This window comes from Chaetura pelagica, unplaced genomic scaffold (assembly GCF_000747805.2).
Source record: "Chaetura pelagica isolate M959 unplaced genomic scaffold, ChaPel_1.0 scaffold91, whole genome shotgun sequence".
Classification (NCBI taxonomy): domain Eukaryota; kingdom Metazoa; phylum Chordata; class Aves; order Apodiformes; family Apodidae; genus Chaetura; species Chaetura pelagica.
Window position 1 is genome coordinate 406,562 of NW_009952042.1, and position 24,446 is coordinate 431,007.

The 24,446-nt window shown below is 49.3% G+C and overlaps 1 protein-coding gene across 1 annotated transcript in view; it reads left to right on the forward strand.

The window, feature by feature from the left end:
• TCF4 (transcription factor 4) overlaps positions 1-24,446 on the forward strand; it is a 231,569-nt gene that overhangs the window by 182,924 nt on the left and 24,199 nt on the right. Inside the window, exons 8-14 of the mRNA XM_010002716.1 lie at positions 6,139-6,244; positions 8,350-8,483; positions 11,760-11,892; positions 18,849-18,916; positions 20,283-20,361; positions 22,876-22,952; positions 23,034-23,044. Coding sequence (XP_010001018.1) covers positions 6,139-6,244; positions 8,350-8,483; positions 11,760-11,892; positions 18,849-18,916; positions 20,283-20,361; positions 22,876-22,952; positions 23,034-23,044 — 608 coding nt within the window. The remainder of the gene's footprint in view (positions 1-6,138; positions 6,245-8,349; positions 8,484-11,759; positions 11,893-18,848; positions 18,917-20,282; positions 20,362-22,875; positions 22,953-23,033; positions 23,045-24,446) is intronic.

The following is a 24,446-nucleotide window of genomic DNA, read 5'->3' on the forward strand; positions in this document are numbered from 1 at the left end:
AGGTCAGCCCGCCGAAAAGGGGGGATGGGGGGGTCTGCTCCTCGCACGTGTGAAAAGCACAGACGTTCCTTGTGTTCGGAGCGAGGAGCTGGGGAAGTTCGTCCCCAGCCTGGGTCGGGTGGCAGGGCTGGGAGGAGGGAGGGCTTGAGCGTGTCCCTCAGGTGTTATTGCTATTTAATGTATTATTTTGTGTGTGTGTTTCTGGGGAGAGTGTTTCCCAGCTCGTCCCCTGCTGCTGCCCAGGGCAGAGCTGGCCTTGGCACACGGCATCTGCTGGGCTCTTGCCTCCAGCCTAGCACCTGTAGAGTCCTTCTGGGTGGAAAAGCCCTTAAAGATCACCCAGCCCAACCATTGATCCTGCCCAGGCCACCCCTGCCCCATGTCCCTCAGCACCACATCTACACGGCTTGGAAACCCCTCCAGGGATGGGGACTCCAGCCCTGCCCTGGGCAGCCTGGGCCAGGGCCTGACAACCCTGGCCAGCAAGAAATGCTGCCCAACATCCCATCTCAGCCTCCCCTGGCACCACTGCAGCCCATCTCCTCTTGTCCCATCCCTTGTTCCTGGGGAGCAGAGCCCGACCCCCCTGGCTCCAACCTCCTCTCAGGCAGCTGCAGACCCAGAAGGTCTCCTCTTGATGAGGATAGGCACTGGGGAGCAGCCCTGGCCATGGTTGTGACCAAGAAAATGGTAATACCTGAGGGCAGGACTGGTCCTGGGCTTGCAGGTGTCCAGTTCAGTTAGCAAAAGCCAAGAGGTCCCAGCAAGGCAGAGGTGGGTGGGCAGCAGCAGCGTGGCCTGGCTGGTGGGGCCAGCTCTGTGGGGCTCCTGCACGCAGGGCTGGCTGCTGGGTCAGCTGCTCCCTTCAAAGAGTGTTTCCTTCTCCGAGAAGCTGACATCTGCTAATGCAGAGCAGCTTGTTCCAGCGAGCAGGTTTATTCCTCCTGACAGCTCTGATAGCCGGTGTGCTTTGCCATTTGGTAATGCACTTATAATTTAATAAATGTTCTCTTTGAGATCTTAATTTTAAAGGAGTTTTCGCCGTGTATTGTAAAGTCTCTGGGCTGCTGATTGATGGGTTTATTCTCTTTGCAAATGGATCCTTAGAGCAGGTAGGGGATTGCTCTGTACATGGAAACGCGCTGCTCTCGGTCACAGTTGTTTTATAGGCTCTGCTTTATGTTTGTGCCACAGCAGGTCATGGATTTCTCCTCATTTCACCTCGGGTGTGAAGGCCAGGATGGGGCTGCCCCAGCCCTGCTGCACCAGCACAGCCCTCACCCCGGGGGGAAGCCCTCCCATCCATCCTGCCTCACACAGAGCATCTCATGAGCAGGAAGGGGGATGCATTTCAACTTGAGGGGGGGATCTTCTGGCAGTGGGGTGGCCAGGGCCTGAGAGCAGAGCTGGAGGGAGCTGTGGAGCCAGGAGGGCAGGGGAGAAGGCAATGTCTCACAGCTCCTTGCTTGAGCTGGATTTCCAAGTGCCCGTGGCCAGCTGCCTCAGCCTGCCTGCTGAGGAGGCTGTGGTGGGTCGGGGGGACAGCCCACCCTGCAGGGATCCCTGCTGGAGGCTTCTCCTGGTTCTTGGCATCACAGGCCAGTGGTGTCTGCAAGGGGCAACCGTGTCCCTGGCCCATGGAGCTGGGGTTTCTCCCCCTCAGCCCCTGCCATCACCAGCCAGCACACCTCCAGTTCTCTCAGTGGCTGATACAAGTTAAGAATGGGCATTTTCAAGGCAGTTTATCCTTTATTTGGTGGACTCCAAATCCCCGAGACTTGAGGACAATGCTGTGGGCAGAGGGCAAGCACGTGGTTCATCCACCCTGTGAGCATCTAAGGATGCTCAGCTTGGCTTGGCTGAACGTGTTGGGGCAGTGCCCATTGCACCAACAGCCCTGCACACTGAGTCTCTGAAATACTGACCAATGAAAGACCGTGGAAATATGTTCCCAGGACAGTGAACTTTCTGGAAGAGTTGAAGAAGGAAAGGTGTTTGGAACTTGGGAGGCAGGCTCCCAAAAATGGCAACAAAGTGATAATTTTTTCATTGTGTCATATTACAGAATCTGTTTTTCCCAGATCATTATTCATCATCTCTTCAAACCTCACAGCATGAGTCAGAGTGATTTTCTAAATACAGGCTCTCTTTTAAGAATATTAACATCTTTATATCTATAATATCTTTTCTGCCCAATCAGAAAGTCACTTGTACACATCTGCAGTTTACTCTCTTTTGCCATTCTGTAGCCAGCACGTGACCATCTTTACCAGTGCCATAAATTTAACCTGTTTTACTTTCACTCTCCTGGATCAAGTTACTGGGTTGTTTTCTTTATCAGGACCTACTCATGGTCATTTATGTCTCTATTTAAATGGGGTTATTGGCATGATTCCTTCTTGGTAAAATTGTCTGGCAAACTTTTTTGGAGAGGTTATTAATGGGATCAAATAATAATACACTTCTTGCTATTTTAAAAACATTGCTCTGTGGAAGAATGACAAGAAGGCAGTCAGGGGCCAGTCAGAATATTATTCATCCAGTGAATTGTCTCTTAAACTCTCTTTGATGCCTGTCTGTGATACAGAGGGAAACAAATCTGGAGGCTTCTCCACATTTTTAACATGAGAGGAAGTTCCAGGCGTGCTCTGAGCTGATGTCATGATAACATGAGAATCTCACTGTGGTAAAGATCTGAAACCAATGAATATTTATGTTGGAAGAGTGGCATTTCTTTAGGAAACAAAAGATTTTTTTTTCAAAAAGCTACCTTATATCTCCTCAAATTCTCCCTATGACTGAGCCTGTCACAGTGAAATGAGTTAATTTGCTTCAGCCCAGCAGCTTTGACTGTGAAAATTCAGCTGCAAAACCAACAGAGGAATAAATCAAGGATCTGTCTCCAGTGAGGAAGAGTTCCACCCAGTTACATGACACTTTCCAAGCTGGCATTTATTTTGGCTGGTTTTCCCATCGTTTCATGACCACCAGCCTCCATCATCCGCCCTCCCCTGCTCCTCCTGATGCTTCCCTTCCCTTCCCTTCCCTGCTCAGCCTGCACACCCAGGCTGGCCCATGCCAGGGCCTCCCCAGGCATTTTGTACAACTGCTAAGAACAGTAAGGAATTCATCCCCCAAGGTGTTGGACCTCCTTCACCTGGTGCATCCCCTGGTGCTGACAGGGAGGCTGCGGGCAGGTGAGACCCAAAGGCAATGTCCTGCCTCTCCGTGGGCAGTCCCACAGCTTCCCCCACCTCCCAGCACTGGGGTTTTGGTGAACTCATTGTTGTGCTTGCTCTAGGTTTGGTTGTTTCTGAAGTGTTTCCTTCTTGCCTGGCGAGGAGCGGGGACAGTCGTGGCCTTGGAGACTCTGACCCTGCTGCTTCATGGGTCGGTTTGACAACATGCAACGAAGCAGAGCGGATGCATAAACTAGGAAATAAGCCAGCAAGAGGCACAAAACCCATCCCTGTTTGCACAGGGGTCTGTTAGGCCTTTGTAAGTCGCACTTGGCAGGTCCTGAGGCGCAAAGCCGAATTTCCTGTGGCGGGAGGAGGCCCCGTCCTAACTTCTGTTGGGCTGAAGTCGTGTCTGAAAGCAGCTAGGCCGGGTGGCTGCAGGCATGGGGGAAGAAACAGGCATTTAGGTTGAGGTGAAAGGATACGTGTGGTGCTGGGCTGTGTGGGAAGGCTGAGTGTGGAGAGAGGTGGGCAAGAAGGGAGCGTCCCTGCGCTGGGGCAGGGGAGGGAGCGGCGCTGCTGAGGGACCGCAGGGCACCTGGGAGGGTTCTCCTTCATCTCCTTTCAGTCCATCTTTGATCTTTCAGCATTCTGAATTTCTGTAGGGTTGTTCTCTGGTAAGTGCAGAGCTTCCATGGGCCGTTTTTGAAGGCATTGAAGGAGCAGCAGTGGGACAGGGTGCAGTGTTGGGAAGGGGTGTTTGGGGGAGGTGTCCCCTTACCCTCCTGCAGACCAGTTTGGGCTGACTGATGCCTCCCACTGCCCTCCTTCATCCCACCCCCCAGGATGCTCTGGCCTGGGCTGCTGACCTCCCCTCAGCTGGGTCACAGCACTCGTCTTTGCAAGATGCTGAGGTCAAGAGGGACTTTCCCCTGACCCCAGGCTGAAGCCATCACTACCATACTGCTCCAGCTTGATGCATCACTCAGCATCCCAAAGGGAGGGCTGACCTGATCATGGTGGCTGTTGGTGCTACTGGTTGCATCCCAGCTGGTGTCTCCCACCCAGCCCCCCGGGGGGTGGGTTAGTGGGTTGGGTGCAGAGTCACATTCACTCCTGTTTCACCCATCCAAATAGTCTTTGTAATGGCTTCTTCTTCATGGCTTTAAACTGGAAGAGGGCAGATCTAGGTGAGACATGAGGAGGAAATTCTTCACTGTGCTGGTGGTGAGACCCTGGCTCAGGTTGCCAGAGAAGGAATCATTCAAGGCCAGGTTGGATGGGGCTTGGAAAAACTTAGTCTGGTAAAAGGTGTCCTTGCCTGTGGGGCAGATGATTTTAAGGTCCCTTCCAACCCAAACCAGTCTGGGATTCAGGGGTTCCTGGGGCTCACTCCCAGCTGTGTCTGCACCACAGGTGGTGGGGCAGTTCTCCTCCTGAGCACCCAGTGCTGAGCACCCCAAACCCACCTTGGTCTCAACGGAGGCAGAAGGTGCACTATTAAAAAAAAAAAAAAAACAACAAAAAAAAAAAAAAATACTTTTGCTTTGATTTGTGCTTTGATTTGTAAAGTTGCTTGTGTCCCAGACATGGAGCTGCTGTTGGCCCTGCCCGTGGGGGTGATGTCCAGGCTCCCAGATCCCCGGGAGCTGCCGTGCCAGCCTCCTTGGGAAACCTACACCACATCCCTCCGCCTTTTGCTCCCTGCTTTTCAGTTTTGGGTGCCATTTGGGTTTTTTTTTTTAGAAGGGGAGAAGCCCCTTGTTCCCCCTGCCCTGGCCAGGGGGATGCTGGCAGAGGAGAAGAACCAGGCTCTTCCAGCCCCTCCAGCGGCCGGGCTTGGCTGGTGGATTTCTCTTCCTTTTTGCTGTGACCTGCGAACGTCGGCGAGCGGGCGCCCTGCCAAGTTTGTGATCTGCTGCCTGCTTCAAAATGGAGGCAGGAAGGTATCCATTTTCATCAAGGAGATGACAGTGCTTCAGTCTTCCTGACCATCTGGAGAGAGGCACCTCCAGCGCAGAAACAAAGCGCGGAGGAGCGGAGAGAGCTGATGGGCAGAGGGAAGAAACTGCACTGAAATCATAAATTACTCTGATCAGCTCAGGCTGGTTGGGGGAAGATTTTTTCTCTCTTTTTTTTTTTTTCCTTCTCTTTTGGGGGGGAATTTTGTTTTGTTTTTAAATGCTGTCCTGGTTGACCTCATCTAAAGCAAGAAATACAGAACTAAAAAGCGAGCTGCAGAAAGCTCTGCTGGGTTAGCAAACAAATAACAGCAACCGAGTGTTTTGGCACATGCACCAAGTTTACTGCACAGACAAATACACCAAGTCCTAAGAAAGGAGGAGTTTTTCCCTGATGTGTCCACAGGCTGTGTTGGTGGTCTTGTGGAGCTCCAGGTTTTTAAATCGTCCTTTCAAGCTTCTCTGGAAAGAGGTTGATCCACGGGAATTTCATAGCCCAAGATATGGGTGTCATTTTCAGGGTTCTTGATAATTCTGTTCTTTCTACATATCTTTGCTTTTGTAGTTTTTATATTTTCGGGTTGGGAAAGAAAGTTTTTTCCCCTTCCCTGCAGTGCTTTCAGTTTTGTTCTGAAGTGGGTGAAGTCTGTACCCTTTCGTATGAGAAAATCAGCGTTGTTTCGAGTTCCTGTTTATTTAAAGCTCTGTAATGCTCTGGGAAGAACATATGTCCATCTGTTTGTTCATTTTATTTACAGAAATACACAGTTTGACAAATACCTTGCAAATACCCTTGTTTAGAGCTGGAACATGTCAGGCTAGAGTTCTCTTTTGAAGCTGAAAATTTATTTTCCAGTCACACGTACGCCGAGGTTTTTGTGTTCAGAGAGAAGAATTATGTGGTGTTGTGAACTGATTTATACTGAGCAAGGTAAAAACTCAATATTTCTTCCCTGCTTCCTGCTAAAGGCACACTAAATGAGTCTTTTTTCCCTTAGGTTTATGCCCCGTCAGCAAGCACTGCCGACTACAATAGGGATTCACCAGGTTATCCATCCTCAAAACCAGCAGCCAGCACTTTTCCCAGCTCCTTCTTCATGCAAGGTAGGACGCTGCTTTCAAAAGGGAAATCTCTTTGAATGCATTTTCTCTGTTTGTATTTTGGTTTATAAGGAGTTGAGACCTGCTGGAATGTCATCTGGTGGGCTGTAATATTACCATTCAAATGAAGAGCTGTACATCTACCTTTGACCATCCTGCCTCTGCACATCTTGTTTGGATCCTGCAGTGAAGCAGCATAATGAATAACTTCCCAGTCTCTTATCACCTGAGGTTCTTGGAGCATTTTTGCCCCAGTGTGTGCACGTATATTATGCATACACTGAACACACACAAATTTGGGCATTGTTGTTTTATGTTCATGAGGAAGATTCTGCCTTGTGCAAAGTGCTACAAGTGTGTCCATTTGTGAGGAATTAGAGCAACCTGCAAAAAAATGAAGCTGTTTCTCTCCTTTGAGAGGGGGTTAATAGTTTTCACGTGTTCAGGCTTTTGTTTCTCCCAATGATTATGTGCAAGTACAACAAAATTAGACAATAAGATTCCTGGAGACTGGAAAGATGCACACACAGGTAGAGTACTCATCTTTTACCATATTTAGGGTGAAATAATTAGTTTCTAAGCACTTGTGTATATACTCTGCTTTAGGCTAAGTAGTAAGTAAAGTAAGTAAAGGGTAAGTTAATCAGTTTAATCAGCAGAACTGTTAGGCCAAGGTATTTGGAGGTCAGGGGACTGGATTTTATTCTATATACATAAATATACACTTTCCAATTCCCACCCTTAGGGGAAAAAAAAATCAAAATGAACCCACTTTTGTGTCCACCCCACCCTAAGGGTCATGGGTGCTGCTCAGTGTCCCCAGGGATGGCTCAGCTCCCTGTCCCAGGATGGCTGGGCCACCTCCTGCACAGCTCCATCACCTCTCCAAGGATGCTTAGGCATCTTGGAGAGGCACCTCGTGTGTTGGGGGGTCAGCATCAGGACCATTTCCATAGTGGTGGTGGGAAATACGGACCATGAGTGGAAAGAAAACGATGCTCCTGGCTTAAAGCATGAATAAATACTGCCCAAAGAACAACCTGCTTGGAAACTCCTCTGGAGTTGTAAAGCTGGGGATTAATAGGCCTCTAATGATATCAAATATTTACCCTTTGTAGTGCTCAGCCATTCTGTGGGTTTAAATGTTATCTTCTGGCAGATTCCTGGTGAAGACATAAATCTGTGTTAAATGACTGTTCAAACAGCCCTGGGAAGGTGATGCTGGGAGTGCTGCTGCTGCCAGGCTGTTGGAAGTGTATAAATAAGGCAGGGCTGTAGGTGAGGCACAAGAATTTTTGATGAGACCAGCTCCTGTAGTTAGAAAAAGCTGACAACTTTTCCAGCCCGGGTTGCCCCTTCTGCAGGTCTGCTGAGAGTTATGGGGAAGTTACCTTGGGTTTGGTTTGGGTTTTGATTTGCTTTTGTTTTGTTCCCAGCCTGGCCTGCTTCCAGCAGAAAATACATCTCGCTGCATGATTATGATTCCATTTCAGCATGTCTAGTTAAATGCAGCCAGCTGTTTGCCTTGGTGAAATCTGGGGAGCCCTATTCATGCTCTGTGGTGCCCGTGGTACCTGGGCAGTGAGGTGGCCCCGGGGCTGAGCCCTGAGCTCAGGAGGTGCAGAGACACCAGCTGGGAAATCCTGAAAAGGAAGAAACCCCACCAGTGGTGCTACTCTTGATATTTAAAACAACAAAACAAAAGCAACGGTGTAACAGCTCAGTTTCCTGGCTGTGGAAACATTGCAAGTGCAGGAATGACCTGAGCATTCAGGAAGTTGAGCTTCTCCTCATTCTGTGTAATTTCAGTGTATTTCATGTCAACCTTCAGACTTTTTGTCTCTGATGACATTTGTTACAAGGGGGTTTATGTATCTGAGCTGCTGGTACCAGAGCAGGAATAAAGCAGCAGGAAGCTCTCAAGCCTAAGTACTGTGGCTGTACTGGAGCATTGCAGGAGGGCACAGGAATATTCACCTCTGCTCAGTTCAGCTTCCTTTTTCCTGCAGCAGGTGGCTCTGTGTTAGAGCAGCGTGGCTGGGAAGGGGTTTGGAGGGTCTGGGGGCTCTGGTGCTGGTGGCCAGCAGAGTTTCCCTCCTGTCTTACAGATGGGCATCACAGCAGCGACCCGTGGAGCTCCTCCAGTGGGATGAACCAGCCTGGCTACGGGGGGATGCTGGGCAACTCTTCCCACATCCCCCAGTCCAGCAGCTACTGCAGCCTGCACCCGCACGACCGCTTGGTAAGGCACGGGGAGGGGGGCCCAGGGTGGGGGGCAGCACCTCCCACCTCCCCACCTGCTTCTCCAGTTGTGCCATGGAAACGTTCTCCACGTGTGTTCCCAACTCTGAGGTAGAGAATTCTCAGGCAGCTTTGGCTTGAAGGTTTTATTCCCCCTCTGCTGGGGGAAGGAAGGGTTGGAGCTGAGGGGTAGGACAGGCTGGGAAGCCCCCGGGAGCGGAGGTGGAGGTGGCTGCTTCTGCCCTGGGAAGGAAGCTGCTGAGGTTCTGCCACAACCTCACCCTCTGTGCAGTAACACTGCAGATCCCCACCTCTCTGCAGAACGTCTCCCAGTGCAACTGGGAGGTGGAAGGAGGGGAAAAAAAAATTCCCAGGTGGTCTGTTCCTTCAGCTGACGTTGCACGATGAGGGTTGAGCCCGTGTTTGTACCCTCTGCTCACCCTGTGCCCACCAGCCTGCCCGTCAGCTGCACATGCCAGAGCTTTTTGGCCTTTGTAATTGATGGCAGCCAGTCTCCTGTGCTGCTCTGGGCTGAGAGATAACTATCTAGCATCTGCTTTAAAAAAAGAGGGGTTTTTTTCTTTCCTGCGGTACATCCTGATCCCTAGCAGGAGGAAGTTGCTGGGACTGAGTCCATCTATTGTATTGGAACAGAATAAAATGGGAATTAAATCTGATCTGAGCACAGCTTAGGGCATATTCTCCTAATATCATGGCTGAAGTGATGGAACCCAGTGTTATTTCTACATAATCCCCTCCGTTTTTTGGGTTGGTTTTGTTTTGAAGTAGGATTGAAAGAAATGGACAGCCAGAGTGAAGTCATTTTTCTCAATATATGTGAGACATCACGAGCCAGGTTTTTCTGCTCTGGGCCTTTACTTCTCATTCTCAGAGACCATTAAAAAGGAGGAGTGCTGGGCTGAAGGGAGGGAAGGGGCTGTTGCTGCAGAGCCATCTTTGGGGGAGCAAGAAGAACTGAACCCACTCTTGCAAACTGGAAAGTCATTTGCAGAACAAACCTTTGAAGCCTCCCGTTTAACGAGGTTAGCACGCTGCTCTGCAAAATTAATAGGAAGTCAAAAGCAAAAGGAATTGCCTCAAAAACTGCTTAATCATGTCCTTATAAAAGGCATAATTAAGGCACTAAGCAAACTTCACGTTGCTCTGAAGTGACAAGCATATATAATAAAAATGGAGCGTAACTCTTAAAACCCCATTTAATCTAATTTGTTATCTACACGGGTGCTCATTCATCAGAATTAGGTGGCTTTTCATGGCAGCAGCTCAGGGTGGAGGTAAGACAGCAGAGTGCCCTCGTGGGCCAAGGCTGCCAAGGTTGCTGCCTTTCCAGTTCACCTCAGTTCTGAACTTCTTGGGTTTGTAACAGGTGGGGTGTTTTTTTTTCTGAAGAGCTAAACTATTTTTGCAATGTAAAACAGGTAGGGATGGTCCACCTAAACTCCCCCAAATGTTTTTCTCTGTAGGTGCTGTTTATCTTAAATATCAGAGACAGTGAGGACCACTGGTACCAGTCCAAGCTGTAGGTGCTCAGTGCTGATGATGCTCATCTTAATCATCTATTATCTGTGTCTGAACTAGCAGAGCCTTCTGTATTTTAGGTGACAGAAGGGAGGCGGTGATGCTTTAAAAACTCTCTGCATGATTTCTGCTGGAGGTCAGCAGTTTGTGGTCAGCTTGTTGAGGGAAGTTTGAGTGATATCAGTTCAGTTCCCTGCAAATGTCCTTAACTTCTCAGTGACCTGGGGAGAAAAAGCATCCAGCAAAAGAAGGAAAGAAAAGCTGCTGTTTGTTATTTTTACTTTCTCAGGCTTTTCAGGGATTTTCTAAATAGAATCAAATGCAGGGAACAGTTTTCCACTAAGCTCTATTCAGATCCCATGTTTTTCCTAAAATACTTGGACGAGGTGGTTTGATGCCTCCCCCTGAGAGATGAGAAAATCCCAAACCAGCACTTTGAGACGTGCCGTGGAACAGCAGTTCAGCAGAGGAACCCACTTGTGATCAGACCATTGACCTAAGAGCTCCTTATTTGCTGTGTCTCATCAGAAAGCCCGTTCAGCTGGGCCCTTGGCAGCCCCTTGGCTTTGGGGCTGGAGTCCTGGAGAGGTTGAGTCAAAGCCTGAAAACGTTATTCAGCCCTTAGTCAGAGCTGATGGTGGTTTTTTCTGGGGAGAAGAAAAACAGGTTTGGGTTTTGTTGTTTACATTCTTGGAGATAACTTTACAGTGTTCAGTTACTTAGCACTTAATTACATGAAATCCTGTAAAAGTAATTAAATAGTAGAAATGAAAGGAAGGATGTTTTCAGCCAAGCTCTGAGCCACCTCGGGAGGCAGGAGGCCCAGAGGTGATCACACTCTGACACTTCAGTGCCTTGATCCTGAGCCAGGTACTGCTGTTTGTCTCCAGCTCCCCCTGTTTCTAAGGGGCCTTGTTATCAGAGTCTCCAAAACCTAGAGGTCTTCTGTGGGACCTCTTCTCTGCTCAGGCAAGGCTGTGATAGAGATAAAAGCTGGGCATGGTCCTGTCTGCACACAGCGTCTTACACCAGTTAAGAAGGACTAGTCAAGGGTGACAAATGGCACTAACATAAGCCAGGTTTGTAGTGCTGCAGCTTCAGCAAAAATCGTTTGACCACAGCAGTGTTGTGTCACAGTAAAGAAGGTTTGTGTTGATCCAGCCACAGAGCAACCAAAGTCTTTTGTGTGCTGCTCCCATGCTTGTTGGGAGCACTTGGTCCATCCCATTTCTGATCCTCAAGGAGGGAAAATTGATCCAGTTGCTTACCTGGGGTGCTGGTGTGTTTCTTCTGACATGTTTTGTAACTCCAGCCATGTGTGTCTTGTAGTCAGATCTTGGGTGTAATGTCAAAAGCAACGTGGGGCTTCTACCACTTGCCTTGGAAGGCTTCTCCTCCAGCCAATAGCTGTCCCTCTCCCAAAGGTTTGAGTGGTACATCACCTAACATCCCTTTCTGAATTTCTTCTCAAGACATCTCTATGGCACCATCATCAGTTATGAACCATCCACGGTGGATATGGCCCATACCAGATAGGTCTGTGCTTTGTCTCCTCCAGAAGATGTCACATTAGGGTAGAAAATCATGTCCCTGCCATAGTCTCAGGGCAATGTTCTGCTTTTCTCCATTGGGTGGGGTACAGCAGTGCTGGGAACTGGGGTGGTGTGAGCAGCCTGCTGCCTCCCGTGGTCTCAAGAGCCAAAACATTTCCTTTTTTTCCCCTCCTTGTTTGCCACAGAGCTACCCATCCCACTCCTCAGCAGACATCAACTCCAGTCTTCCTCCGATGTCCACCTTCCACCGCAGTGGCACCAATCATTACAGCGCCTCTTCTTGCACACCCCCTGCCAACGGGACAGACAGCATCATGGGTGAGTTGGGCTGGGGCTCTGCAGCTCTCCAGCCTCCCCCTGTCCCTCCTCTCACATCTGCTGCAGGGCACTCTGCTAGAGCCACAGAGCTGGGGTCAAGGTGGAGGGTGGTTTGGTGGTATGTCCCAGCGTGTGGAAAGCTGCTTAGTTCAGCACAGAGAGCAAGAATTTCATGGAGGTGAGGGCATTATAGTTGACCTTCACCTCCTTGGCACATGTGTTTTGCTACTACTACTTCTTTTTGTGAGTTTAAGGTGTTCAGCTTGTAGAAGAGAAGGCTCCAGGGAGACCTTGGAGCAGCTTCCAGTGCCTGAAGGGGCTCCAGAAAAGCTGGGGAAGGACTTTGGACAAGGGCAGGGAGGGAGAGGATAAGGGGGAATGGCTTAAAACAGGAAGAGGAGAGATTTAGATGAGACACGAGGAGGAAATTCTCTGCTGTGAGGTTTGGTGAGAGCCTGGCCCAGGTTGCCCAGAGAAGCTGTGGCTGCCCCATCCCTGGCAGTGTTGAAGGGCAGGTTGGATGGGGCTTGGAGCAACCTGGGCTGGTGGGAGGTGTCCCTGCCCATGACAGGGGGTAGAACTAGATTATCTTTCAGGTCCCTTCCAACCCAAACCAGTCTATGGTTCTATAATTAAAGGTAATTGCAGCAAAGCACTTTGCTTCAGAGTTTGGATGGAAGAGGTGACAGCAGCTCTGTGCCCCATCCCACTGGTTTGGAAGTTTGGGCTTGTTGCCTGTAGGAATTTAATTCCCTACAGTGCTGTGTGAGGTGATACTTCAGTATCACAAGGTTCATCCCCTTCACGTCTTTGCTGGGTTCCATGTGGTGTGGGGGACATGGTGTGGGGGAGGTGACTGGGAGGGACTCTGCTCTCACTGAGAGTGACTCTAAATGAAGAGCATACCTCTATAAACTGAAATATTTGGCAAGTACTGGTTCATACTTCAGTAGAGGAAATAAACCAATATTGCTTTGCCAGTATCTCGCAGAGCAAATAGAGTTAATTAAATAATGGGCAAATAGGGAACATGTCACCAGGCACATGTTTTGGGTATTACCCACGTGCTCCTGCCCTGAGGGACCACCAGGCAGTGAGGATGGAGGGTGGGTGCAGACCTTAACATGTGGCCATCACCTTTGGCAAGGTCTCTGAACGAAGGAGGAACTAAATTCAGTCTCTGCTTAATCTGTCACTGTCTGAGAGAACCGTGTCCCGTTTCAGGAGAGCAGCTCTGTGCTCAGGCTTCCCATTGGGGGGGTTGGACTAGATGATCTTTCAAGGTCCCTTCCAACCCCTAGGATTCTATGATTCCATGGAGAGCTCTTCCCTCTCAGGGTGTTGCTGCTGCTGTGCACACAGTGGAGGAAAACCCCTCTCTGCCTCCCAAGAAGCCTCAGAGAGAAGGATTTCATTCAGCCTTCTGGGCACCGCTCGTGCCCAAGCCTTACAGAGAACATTTGGGGGTGCAAAATCTTGCCTAAAATTCCCATCTTAAAAACACATCCAGATTTTCAGCTGGCTCCATCCCCTGGAAAGCCCAGCGTGTGAATCAGGAGAGCAGCCGGACAAACACGCGGATTCTTTTAGCAGCTGCAAGTGTTCAACAAGTAGTGCTGTTGGGCTACGTCTGAACTGAGGGCTGCAGAAGGATTTCTTGGATCTTGATGCAACTCCTTTTCTCCTCCTAGACCCTGAAGTCTGGGCACACTCTGTTTTTTCCCCTGGGCAAATAGGGAACACGTCACCAGGCACATGTTTTGGGTATTACCCACGTGGTCCTGCCCTGAGGGACCACCAGGCAGTGAGGATGGAGGGTGGGTGCAGGCCTGAACACGTGGCCATCACCTTTGGCAAGGTCTCTGAACGAAGGAGGAACTAAATTCAGTCTCTGCTTAATCTGTCACTGTCTGAGAGAAACGTGTCCCGTTTTAGGAGAGCAGCTCTGTGCTCAGGCTTCCCATTGGGGGGGTTGGACTAGATGATCTTTCAAGGTCCCTTCCAACCCCTAGGATTCTATGATTCCATGGAGAGCTCTTCCCTCTCAGGGTGTTGCTGCTGCTGTGCACACAGTGGAGGAAAACCCCTCTCTGCCTCCCAAGAAGCCTCAGAGAGAAGGATTTCATTCAGCCTTCTGGGCACCGCTCGTGCCCAAGCCTTACAGAGAACATTTGGGGGTGCAAAATCTTGCCTAAAATTCCCATCTTAAAAACACATCCAGATTTTCAGCTGGCTCCATCCCCTGGAAAGCCCAGCGTGTGAATCAGGAGAGCAGCCGGACAAACACGCGGATTCTTTTAGCAGCTGCAAGTGTTCAACAAGTAGTGCTGTTGGGCTACGTCTGAACTGAGGGCTGCAGAAGGATTTCTTGGATCTTGATGCAACTCCTTTTCTCCTCCTAGACCCTGAAGTCTGGGCACACTCTGTTTTTTCCCCTGATTTTCCCAAGGAAGCTGTTGGAGCTGACTTGGGTGGGAGCTGATGTGCCTCCATCCTGGTGCCCCGGGTGAGGACACAGATCCTGCTGAGCCCTGTGGTCACTCAGCTCTGGGAGCAAACCTTTCCAGGGGACTCTAGGACAGCACTGGCAGTGGTTCATTTAATGCCAATTCAAAGGTCCAAAGCAGTGCCAGGTTTGAGCAACTGGTTCTGGAGACAGAGCCTGTAGCAGCCACCCTGTAGGTCGGTTGGATCCCTCTGATGTGTGCACGGGTCCCCCTTGCTGCTCTCACTTCTCCTGCCATGTCGGTTGTGTGACGTGCAGCTTTTCCAGGAGGAGCATGGTGTGCATTGCCCCTTGGGGCCCTGGTTGCACAGTAATTTTATTACCCCAGCAGCCACATAATACTGTGCTGTGTGTTTTACAAGAATGTGAAGCTTCCAGTTCCAGGAGGGTGGTGAAGGGGCGCACAGTGTAAGAAGAATGTGACTTTTATCCAGCAGTGCCACTTCCTCATCATTTGGGGTGATGTGAAGAACGAGATGCTGCAAGTTTTTCCACTCTTCTTAAGATAGAAACATAATTTCCAGTCTGCTGCTGCAGAAAGCACTGTTCCCTGAGAACAGCCTGAGTTTGTATGAGGATTGAAGCTATAAAAAGTCTGGCTGGAATTCTCTACTAGAAAGCTCCTGCCTAACGGTTCCACGAGATGTAATTGCACTCACTGAGATACAGATTCCTAGAAGTTTATTCAATAATCTAAGATTTACAATCAGAATCCCAGCAGAAGGATGTGAAAAGGCTGCACTTCATCATTCTGTCCCTTTGCCTTCCAGTGCAGAATTGTTCTGTGCTGAAACACGCTGAGAAAGTTTGAGGAGATTAACTGTAACAATAAACACGCTCCTCAGCAGAGTTTGAATCAATCCATCAAAAGGCTGAGTCTTTCACGAGGGCTTCACTGCATTCATGGTCTTGGGCATGGAGGAGTAGCTCAGGAGTAGACACGACAGCTTTGAGGGTGCATTTTCAAGTCTTCTCCTACAATGCTGTTCCCAAGTTGTCTTGGCTTTCTGCACCGTGCCAAAATCTGCTGATGCTTCATGTCAGCAGAGCAGTGTCTCCTTGAGTGGGGAAGCCAGGGTCCAGGCTCAGGTGTGTGCAGTTGGATTCTCTAGTAGCTAGAACATTTAGACCAGTTTGAGGAAATAAAGGCTAGCACAGGTAGACAGAAATGCCTTGCTGCTTCAGGCAGGTGGTCCATCTAGCTTAGCATTCAGCAGCCTGCTACCTGTGCTGTGGACATAGACTTGACTGACCCGTTGTCATTTCTTTTCCTGCAACCTTCATCAAGTATTCCCTTCCTCTTGTCTCATCTATCATCAATTAATTAATTGAAACCTTTCTTGAAGGCTGGATTCATTCAACTGAAAGCCAATGCAGAAATATCTTGGAGAAAATGTGTCCTTCCAGATTTGGAGGCATTTCCTAGTGTCTCTTGTGCTAAGCTGTATGGTGTTTTGCAGGAGAACTTGAAAACATCTTGTTCAGACCTAAGGTTCATCTATGCGATGGTTCTGCCTCCAGAAAAGACTCTTAAGACTCCCTTAGGAGGAACACAAAAACAAAGTGAGGGTATCTGGTATTTTCCCAGTTAGTCCAGTGCTGGGTGCAGCACTGAGTGTTTAAGAAGCTTGAGTTCATTCTTCTCCATGAAGTCACTCAACCTTTCCTGGAGGCTTGGCCTGGCGCCACGATGTTCCACCTTGTGCTCCTCTTTTCATTTTGACTGTGCTCCTTGTTGTGTTTCCTCTTAAGACTGTAATTTTCTGTTCTTCCTTCAAATACGGGGTGTTCTTTGGTCACCTGCAGATTTCAGGCACATCCTTTACCCTGCTACAGCAAATCACAGCTCATGTGTCAAATGGTCCATGATGCCAGAAAGCAGAACCTGCATTACAGAAGTGATCTGCATTCAAGTCATCCCAGCTACTTTTGAGACGTGAACACTTCAGAAGATCTCTGTCTGCTTATGTTTATCTTGCTCTTCCACACAGAAGGTGCTGCAGTTCCCTTTCTTTGCCCATTTTCTCCACTGTCCCTGAAAACCCAAAGCCAGGAGTGCTGGCCAGCAGCTGGAAGTGCCCTCTTTTCCCACCTGGGGGTTTCACAGCCTGCAGCCCCACGCCAGCCCCAGTTGGGCGTGTGGCTGCTGTTCAGTAGCCACCGATGGATGATCTTTTCCCTTTGTGTGTCCAGTTAATTTTAAATCCATTTATATGTTTGCTTTTAGCACACCTCCAAGCAACAAGTTTTCCCAGCTGACTGGACACCACCAAAAACCCCCCACCTTTTTTAATAGGTGGCTTTCAGTTTTTGGATGTGGTGAGCAGCAAAGAAATGATCTGAGCTTGCCTTCCCTGCGTTACAAACCCCTTCAAGCATCCCTGCCCCAGAGAAGCTCCCTCTTCCCTACAAAAGGGAACTTTGCACACTGCTGAGGCTCTCCTGGTATGCTTTCCAGGCCTACCAGAGCAATTTGTCTTCAAAGTCTTGCAGGAAAAGTTTAATATTCAGTCTATCTGAAGAATCCCTTTGTTCTTGGTGGTAACTGATCCAAGACGCGGCGGCTCGGCGCTGTCAGGAGCACGTGGAGCAAGACTGTGGTCCCTGCTCTGGCTTCTCCCACAGGACCAGGATAGCTCATCTCATTAGGAGAAAGCAGCCTTCAGACAGACAAATGTGGGACTTAATTTTAGCATAATGCAGTTAGAGTCACTTAGAAAAAGGGGAAAAAAACAATGCATGATTTACATGTAGATTCACAGTTCACTTTAGAGCGAAGTAACTGAATTTCTGGACATCTGCCTGGTATTATGCAAGTCACAAACCTTTAGATTGTGATTTGCAGCATTAAATTACCCTGATAAGTTGTCTCTAGCTGACACTGCCTGTTCTAGCTGTCTTCACGTTTCTTTATATATCTTTCTTTGTACATCTTGATGCCTGATTTCAAACTGAGCCGAGATCACAAATAAGCTGCCACTGGCAGACAAGCACGTTTTCAAAGGTGCAATAATGGAAGTTTAACTAAGAAAAGGAGGAGAAAAGGAGTCAGCAAAGACGTACGAAAGCTAAGTGGGGACAGTGGATGAGAGAGGTGTTTTCAGGGGAAGGTTGGAGGAGGTGGAGCAGAAGAGTTGCTCTGGAGGGGGTGGCAGGACATCCCTCGGAGCAGGGAGGTCCCCAGAGCTTGGATTTCCCTGCTGCTGCCGTGGAGCTGCAGGGTCTGGAGGCAGCTCCACTCAGCTGCTCTGAGCACTGGGCACTGTCACAGGCAGACCTCAGCTGGCTGCAGCTCCACCAGGAGCCAAAGTCAAAGAGCTGTAGGTCCAACCCTGCTCCTGCCCATGCCCTGAGAATTTAACTGAATGATGCCCGGGTGAAACTTGGAGAAGGTTTTTTAGCATTACTTGTTGGGGACCAAAAAGGTGCCTGTGCTCTCACTTGGTGGTGCAGACGTGAGCAGTGTGGTCCCTGACTCCCTTTTCTGTGGGACAACCCCAGCTCTGGAGGCCATGGCCTCTTGGTGCAGAACCTACGAGGGGCTTGAGGGGAGATGAGGGGACTGGAGCCCCTCAGCCCACCCTGCATTCAGGATCCTCACCTTCCAGGACATGAATCCAGGCTTTCAGGGGTGGGGGAGGTTACTGACTGTTTCTCATTTTCTGACCACCTGACTTGAGGGGTCTTGGAGATGACAGCAGAATGATCATGGGGAGCAGTCAGGCAGAGCTGTGCTTTTAGTTTGTACATGGACATACAGATGTTGCAACTTGTGAGATGTTTCCCCCTACTTTTTATTTCCTTCAGTTTCTCCTCTAACAAAGATTTTTTCAATCCTGTCCCCTGAGGGTGAGGAACTGGTGACCTGCTACACCAGGGTTTTTCTTGCCCTACATTTCTTATATAAAAGCTGCAATCCCATCACCTGAGAGGTGGTGAAAAATAATTTCATCAATGATTAATGTTCAAGTGAAGTCAGAAGGGATGTTTGGAGAAGTCCGTGTGGAATGTAATAACTTCTCTATAAACATGTATTGAAAAGTCTACAAAGGACCCAGGGGTACAGAGTGAATGAGGAGAAAATGAAATACCTGGTAGTAGCTTATGGATGGCACTTTGGAATTAGGGACTAGTCCCAGTTTGCCACCTAATGGTGTTGTAGTTGTTGAGGGTTGATACGTTGGTTATATATTGGTGCCATAGAGGCCATATGGCCAGGCACTACCAACAGGCCATATGTATTTTAAATAAAAGCAGCATGTCAAGTGTGTATTTTACCTGCAAAAATGGAGGATGAATGTGTTTGATATCTGCCTTAGCAAGCAAATTAATGGTAGTACATTTTCTACAATTAGCATGACAATGCCATGAAGTGGGGGGTGAGGGGGCCAGGAAGAGGAGTCCGTGCTGTCTTTCTGCCTGTTTTTACCTGGAGTCTCTTGTTTTTCAGCAAACAGAGGAAGTGGGGCAGCAGGCAGCTCGCAGACTGGTGATGCGCTGGGGAAAGCACTCGCCTCTGTAAGGAAATATTTACTTTGGAATTCACGTTTACCCTTTTGAAAGTGGGAACTTTTTAATCAGAGTTGGACGCCTGGAGTTGACGAAGATGAGCAGCAAACGGGAGAGATCTGGTCTCAGAGGTCGCCCGCCTGGAGTTGCTGCCAAGCGAAATACTGAAGGATCAGGGCAAAATGGTGGCCAAAAAGCTGTAGCATTCATCTTGTGCTAGGGTAGGAAAGGCAAGAGGGGAAGCCTGGGCCTCAGTGAGTGGGTGCCAAGCAGCAGTGGCTCAGTCACACGCTGCCTTGCTTGGGGCAAGGGAGGGCTGGACGGCACTGCCGAGCCATCCACAGGCTGCATTCCCTCAGGATTTGCCTGTAGCTTTTCTTTTTCAGTTGCCACCTAGCAGTTCCCGTGGTTGCTGTTAAAGTCAGTAGTTCCCACCTCTCCCCAGGGTGCCCGGGGCATGGCAGCTTCCCAGCTCAGAGCAGGAGGAGACCCTGCTGTGCCCCGGCCACCGCTGCGGGACCGGTTGGCACGGGCTGGCTGTTAATAAGGACCACTATCATTATTTTCTGGGCAGAGTGGGTTCCATTGAGTTCTCATGAGAGTTAATTTTACTTTATTTATTATTTTTTTTGCATATCCTTCGATACTTCATTGAAAAAAACAACCAAACAAAAAAAAAACAACCAACCAAACCACAAACAAACAAAACAACCAAACCCAAACCGAAACCAACCAACAACAACAAAAAAAAAGACCAAAAAGTCAGACCGTAGTTTGCCTGCAATCAATTCCTGATACAGTACAGAATCCACTTTGAAGTGGTGCCCTGACAACTGGCACGGGTGCTGGGCAGGGGTGCCAGGGGGTGCTGGCCCCCCCGGGCACGGGGCACACGGGGGTTTCCCCACCCGAGCGGCGCAGGAGGAGCCGGAGTTGCTGCTGCGGGTCGCCCGCTGTGCCAGGCTTCACCGTGCCCAGCTCCCTTTGCTTTATTTTGGCCTTTAAGGGATTTCAGCATGAACAGAAAAAAAAAAAAACCAAGAAAAAAAAGCCATTTTCAGGCATGCTGGAAGTTCAATGAGACTGGTTCGTAGTGTATGCAATGAAAATGTGTGTATCTCCCGTAGCAGATCGGCGGGACAGTCAGAAACCATCGCTGAATTGCCTAGTGTCTGTTCCCACCCAAAGGGGTCTGCTGTCTATAGCTTCCTGCATCTAATACAGTTTTGCCTTTATAAAAATATTAATATTTGAATAAGAGGCTTTTTAACCTGTCCTGCTTTCATTTTAAGTGAACTGAATGCATAAGAACTCCATATTTCTTTCTGCATCAGTTTGTGATGGCTTTAGATTAATTCTGTATCATCTTTTAAAGATCTATTCTCCAGATCACACCAACAACAGCTTTTCATCAAATCCTTCAACTCCTGTTGGTTCTCCCCCTTCTCTCTCAGGTATTGTTGTTACAATTCTATTTTACTGAACGTTTCAACCTATTTTTGGTAGGAGATGCCTCCGTGAGCTCCTGCGGTGCGGGGTGCGAGCCGGGCGCTCCCGTGTTGCCGTGGCCCGTGGTCCCACAGGGATGAGCAGGGAGGTCTCCTACAGGCTGTGTTTCCAGTGCAGAGAGAAGGTGGTTGCAGCTCTCAGGTGGATGCATTTGCAGCAAAGCCATGGGTTTTCTCATCCTTAGCCTGGCTTCCTGCAGTGCCCTCGGGGTCTTGTGGCAGACGATTTCTGTCCTCTGCAGAGTGTGTCCCCATACCGTGGGCACCATGAAGGGACACCCAGGCCCTCGTGGCAGCCCCACTCCAGATTCATCTCCTTCTGTATTGCCCCCTACCAGGGCGGAGGCAAAAGCCTCTTTGATCCATGAAGTGGCTGTCTGGACTAGCTGAGCCCCTGTGAATCCAGTTGATTCATTATATACTTTATAATAACTTTAACTAGACCCACTTCACTAATAAAGACCTAGACAGAAAAGATCCAGGGGCCCAGGGTGAGCATCAGGTGTTTTAAATGTTTACCTGAGTGTAGTTCCTGTTTCTTAAACCTTGAGACTTTTCAGCTAGGGGAGCATTAGGCTTCTCCTCCCCTACAAACACCTTGGAGAAGGCCTCTTGGCTTCACATCCCCTCTTTGAGATGAGGTTTATGTCGCATATAACCAAAGACCTTGGCCTCCTCTCCTTTGTGCATGAGCCCTGGGTCCTGGTGACCTCACCAGGAATCCTACAAGGCTGCTTCGTTTCTGTAGGGCAGGTGTGACCCGTCCCTCCTTCTCCATGGGGCATGAGGAGCAGGACAGAGGTGGAGGGGGCTCCTGGGCTTCTGATCCTTTAAAAGGGTTCCTCAGCCTCAGAGACTTGCACCTAATAGTGGTGATGAGAGCCTTTTGGAAGGAGAGGTGGAGAGAAGCTTGTGCAGGACCAGCCCCAGGAGGAGGGGTGGGGAGACACCACCTCCATCATGCTCACCTGAAGGAGCATGTAACATTGGGGTGACATCCAGTCAACGAGTATCCCCACAAAGCCACCCCTAGCAGCAGAGAGAAGGTCCACCTGGCCTGTCATAGCTTAAGGGGGTCCCACACCTCCAAAAAGGCCTTTCTGCCATTATTTTCCTGGAACTGCCCCTCGAGGGTGATCACCCCTGGCACTGGGCTGTGCTTCTAGCCAGGCCCTGCCCTCCTTCCCAATGGAAGGGGCTGAGCCAAAGAGAAAAGCCCCACTCTGAGATGGGCTGTGTTGCTTCCTGCAGGCTCTACTGGGTAAACAGGGAGAACAGAGTGTCAGAATAAATAAAAATAAGGAGTATAAGTGCATTTAAATAAAAGCTGAAAGCATCCAACATGCAAAACCCTGTCGAGGGCTAGTTAAAGGTTATTTCAGGAGTTGTGATTGCTGTTCACTGCTCCATTCAGGGCTGTAGCAAAACCTCAACTAAAAGCTCCATGGGGACCAGAAAAGGGAAGAGTTGAGTTTGAATTAGAACTGACACAATTTTGACTTTTAGGAGAAAAAAAATCTGAGCTGGTGAGAGTCTGAAAAACAAATTGCCATGAGTTCCACCCTGGCCTGTCTCGGTCCAAGCAAATGCTGCTCAGTGTGGGCATTAAGATTAAAATCCTGATACTGCCATCTCAAATTCTGAAGCCTGTTTTATGAGATCATTCAGAAGATCACTCATAAAAAGAGCATTAAAAATTGTACATATATGTTTGTATATGTAAAAGCTGTTGGGGAAAATACTTGGGAAAAAAACCCTCTTTTCCCCATGTTTGCTTCTTTCACAAGGGCAAACTTGTCCTTAGCAAATGCTGCTGGAGCCCAGGAGCCCTTTTCTTCCCACAGCAGCAGGAGTAGATTTAGAGCAGTGGATACAAACCAGAAGGTTTTTTTGGTCAGACCTTTGAGGGTCTCACTGGGCCAAACCAAATAACCTGCCCGAAGAGAGCTCAAACCTTATCAGGGTCTGCGTGGCTGTGGTGTGCAGTGCTTGGCCTGACTTCTTTTTGTGAGCTTTTGTAAATTGGCTGGTGGGGTGACATAATCAGTGGCCCTGAGCGTGTCTGGAGCCAGGCTAGGAGAATGGGCTGGGCTGTGCTGGGCTCACCTAGGGCCCTGCTTCTCCTTCCACCACCGAGACCTTTCCTTCTCCCAGAGCCTCTGGCAGTTCCAGCTGCTGAATGAATGCAGCCCTCTATGTGGAGGAGCAGCCCGGGGGAACTTTGTGGCCTCCATCTACGTGCTTTGCCACAAAATACCTTTTTTATTATTATTTTTTTAATATATATTATTAATTATTAGTAGTATTTTTCCATCGGTGTGTATTTTGGAAGTTCTCCATATGTCTGCTCTATAGTCTATCTGGAATAAGGCATTTACATGTCTACAAAACTGTCCAAAAAAAGTTTGAAAGCCATTTTTGTTTGCACAGTTCTAATGGTAATTCCAATTTTACTATTAGCAGGCACAGCTGTTTGGTCTAGAAATGGAGGTCAAGCGTCATCATCTCCCAATTATGAAGGTCCCTTACACTCTTTGGTATGTTTTGATTAGTGACCTCCTCTGCCTCAGTATTTTACTTGCTGTTCTTTCCATTTCTCATCCATTCTTCTCACACAGGTTTTCATTTCGTTAGTGACTGCTGTGCCCTCGGGCTTGATTTTACCACCTGTAAATTCTTACCATGGGGGCCCCCATGCTCTAGCTACGTGATGTGGTTTGAGATGCTGCTGGCCAGGGTCTCCTGCTTGTCAGGAGTTGGAATCTATGGGAAAAGGGAGCAAGGACTACAAAAAGAGGGGAGCATGAGCGGGGAGATGGAATAGATTGAAGAGGAAATGGGAATAGAAAGCTGTGGTGGCTGTCACAGGGGATGGAGTATCTGGGAGTCCTCTCCTTGGGAGAAGCTGGTGGCTGAGCTGGCCAGGCTGAGCTGGTCCTCAAGGCTTGGGTGGCAGAGAGGGCTAAAGGGATGTCAGCAAGATTGGTTATCTTTCCTAATACAAAGGTTGAATAAGAGTTGGAGGTTAGGACAGAGGAGAACTGTGGAGTCCAGTGTCCTCTGCCTTGCTCTCCTCAGTTGGTTGGTGGTCACAGCTGGAAGTCTAGGGGGTTTCAGGAATCACTGTGAAGTGCCTGACCTATTGTTGGGTGTAAAATCCATAGTGCTAGAACTGAAAAGTTGCCTGTCAAAAAGGCAACTGCAGTGCTTCCTAGGCTGCCTGTCTGCAGGAGGTTTAGTAGTTGGTTTGGTTTGTGGAGAGCTGGGTGAGAGCTTTGCTGAAGAGAATCCGTAAGCAATGCTGAGTTATTGTTGACTGCCCTGCTGAGTTTCTCCCTTCTTGTGTTATTGAAGAGCAAAGGCTCAAGGTGCCCAAGTCTGCATGTGCTGGGGACAGTGGTGGGACTGGAGGAAGCAGAGCAGGGGGGTTTCTCCTCTCCAGTGCATATTCCCTCAGCATGGCACTGGAGATGGGTCCCATTGGAGGTGGACTGAAGCCCTGAGGTTGTCGTTCCCCACAGCCCCAGGCTTCTCCTTGCCCCACAGCAGGACACCTCGGGGGCTGCTTTTTGGCTAAGCAGGAGTGTGGTGCTGGGAAGTGGTGACTGGGAAGAGCAGCAGCTGGGGCCTCAAAGGCCCTCCCTGGGGCTGGGATGGGTTTTAAGGTGGTCGGACCCCAACAGAAGGTGAGGGCCTGTCCTTCCCAGGTGCTGGGTTGGAGGGATCCTGAGGGCTTTGCAGCTGAGGGGTGGGAGCAGCCCTGCACCCCTCGCCCCCCCGGGACCAGCGGTGCCCCCTGCTCACCCACCTGAAGCTGCTCTGTTAGGAAGGTGTTTCCTGCTGCTTCACCAGTGATAAGAAGAGATGTCAGGACACGTCTCTGTAGGGACCTGGCAGCGAGGGACTGCAGGACACGGTAGCTCCTCTGTCTGTGTGATCCTGGGATTAGTTGGGGGGAGGAAAATCCCAGTCAGGGACTGAATCGATATTTGTTCCTTTACTTCTGCTTCTTTTTTTTTATAGATATATTA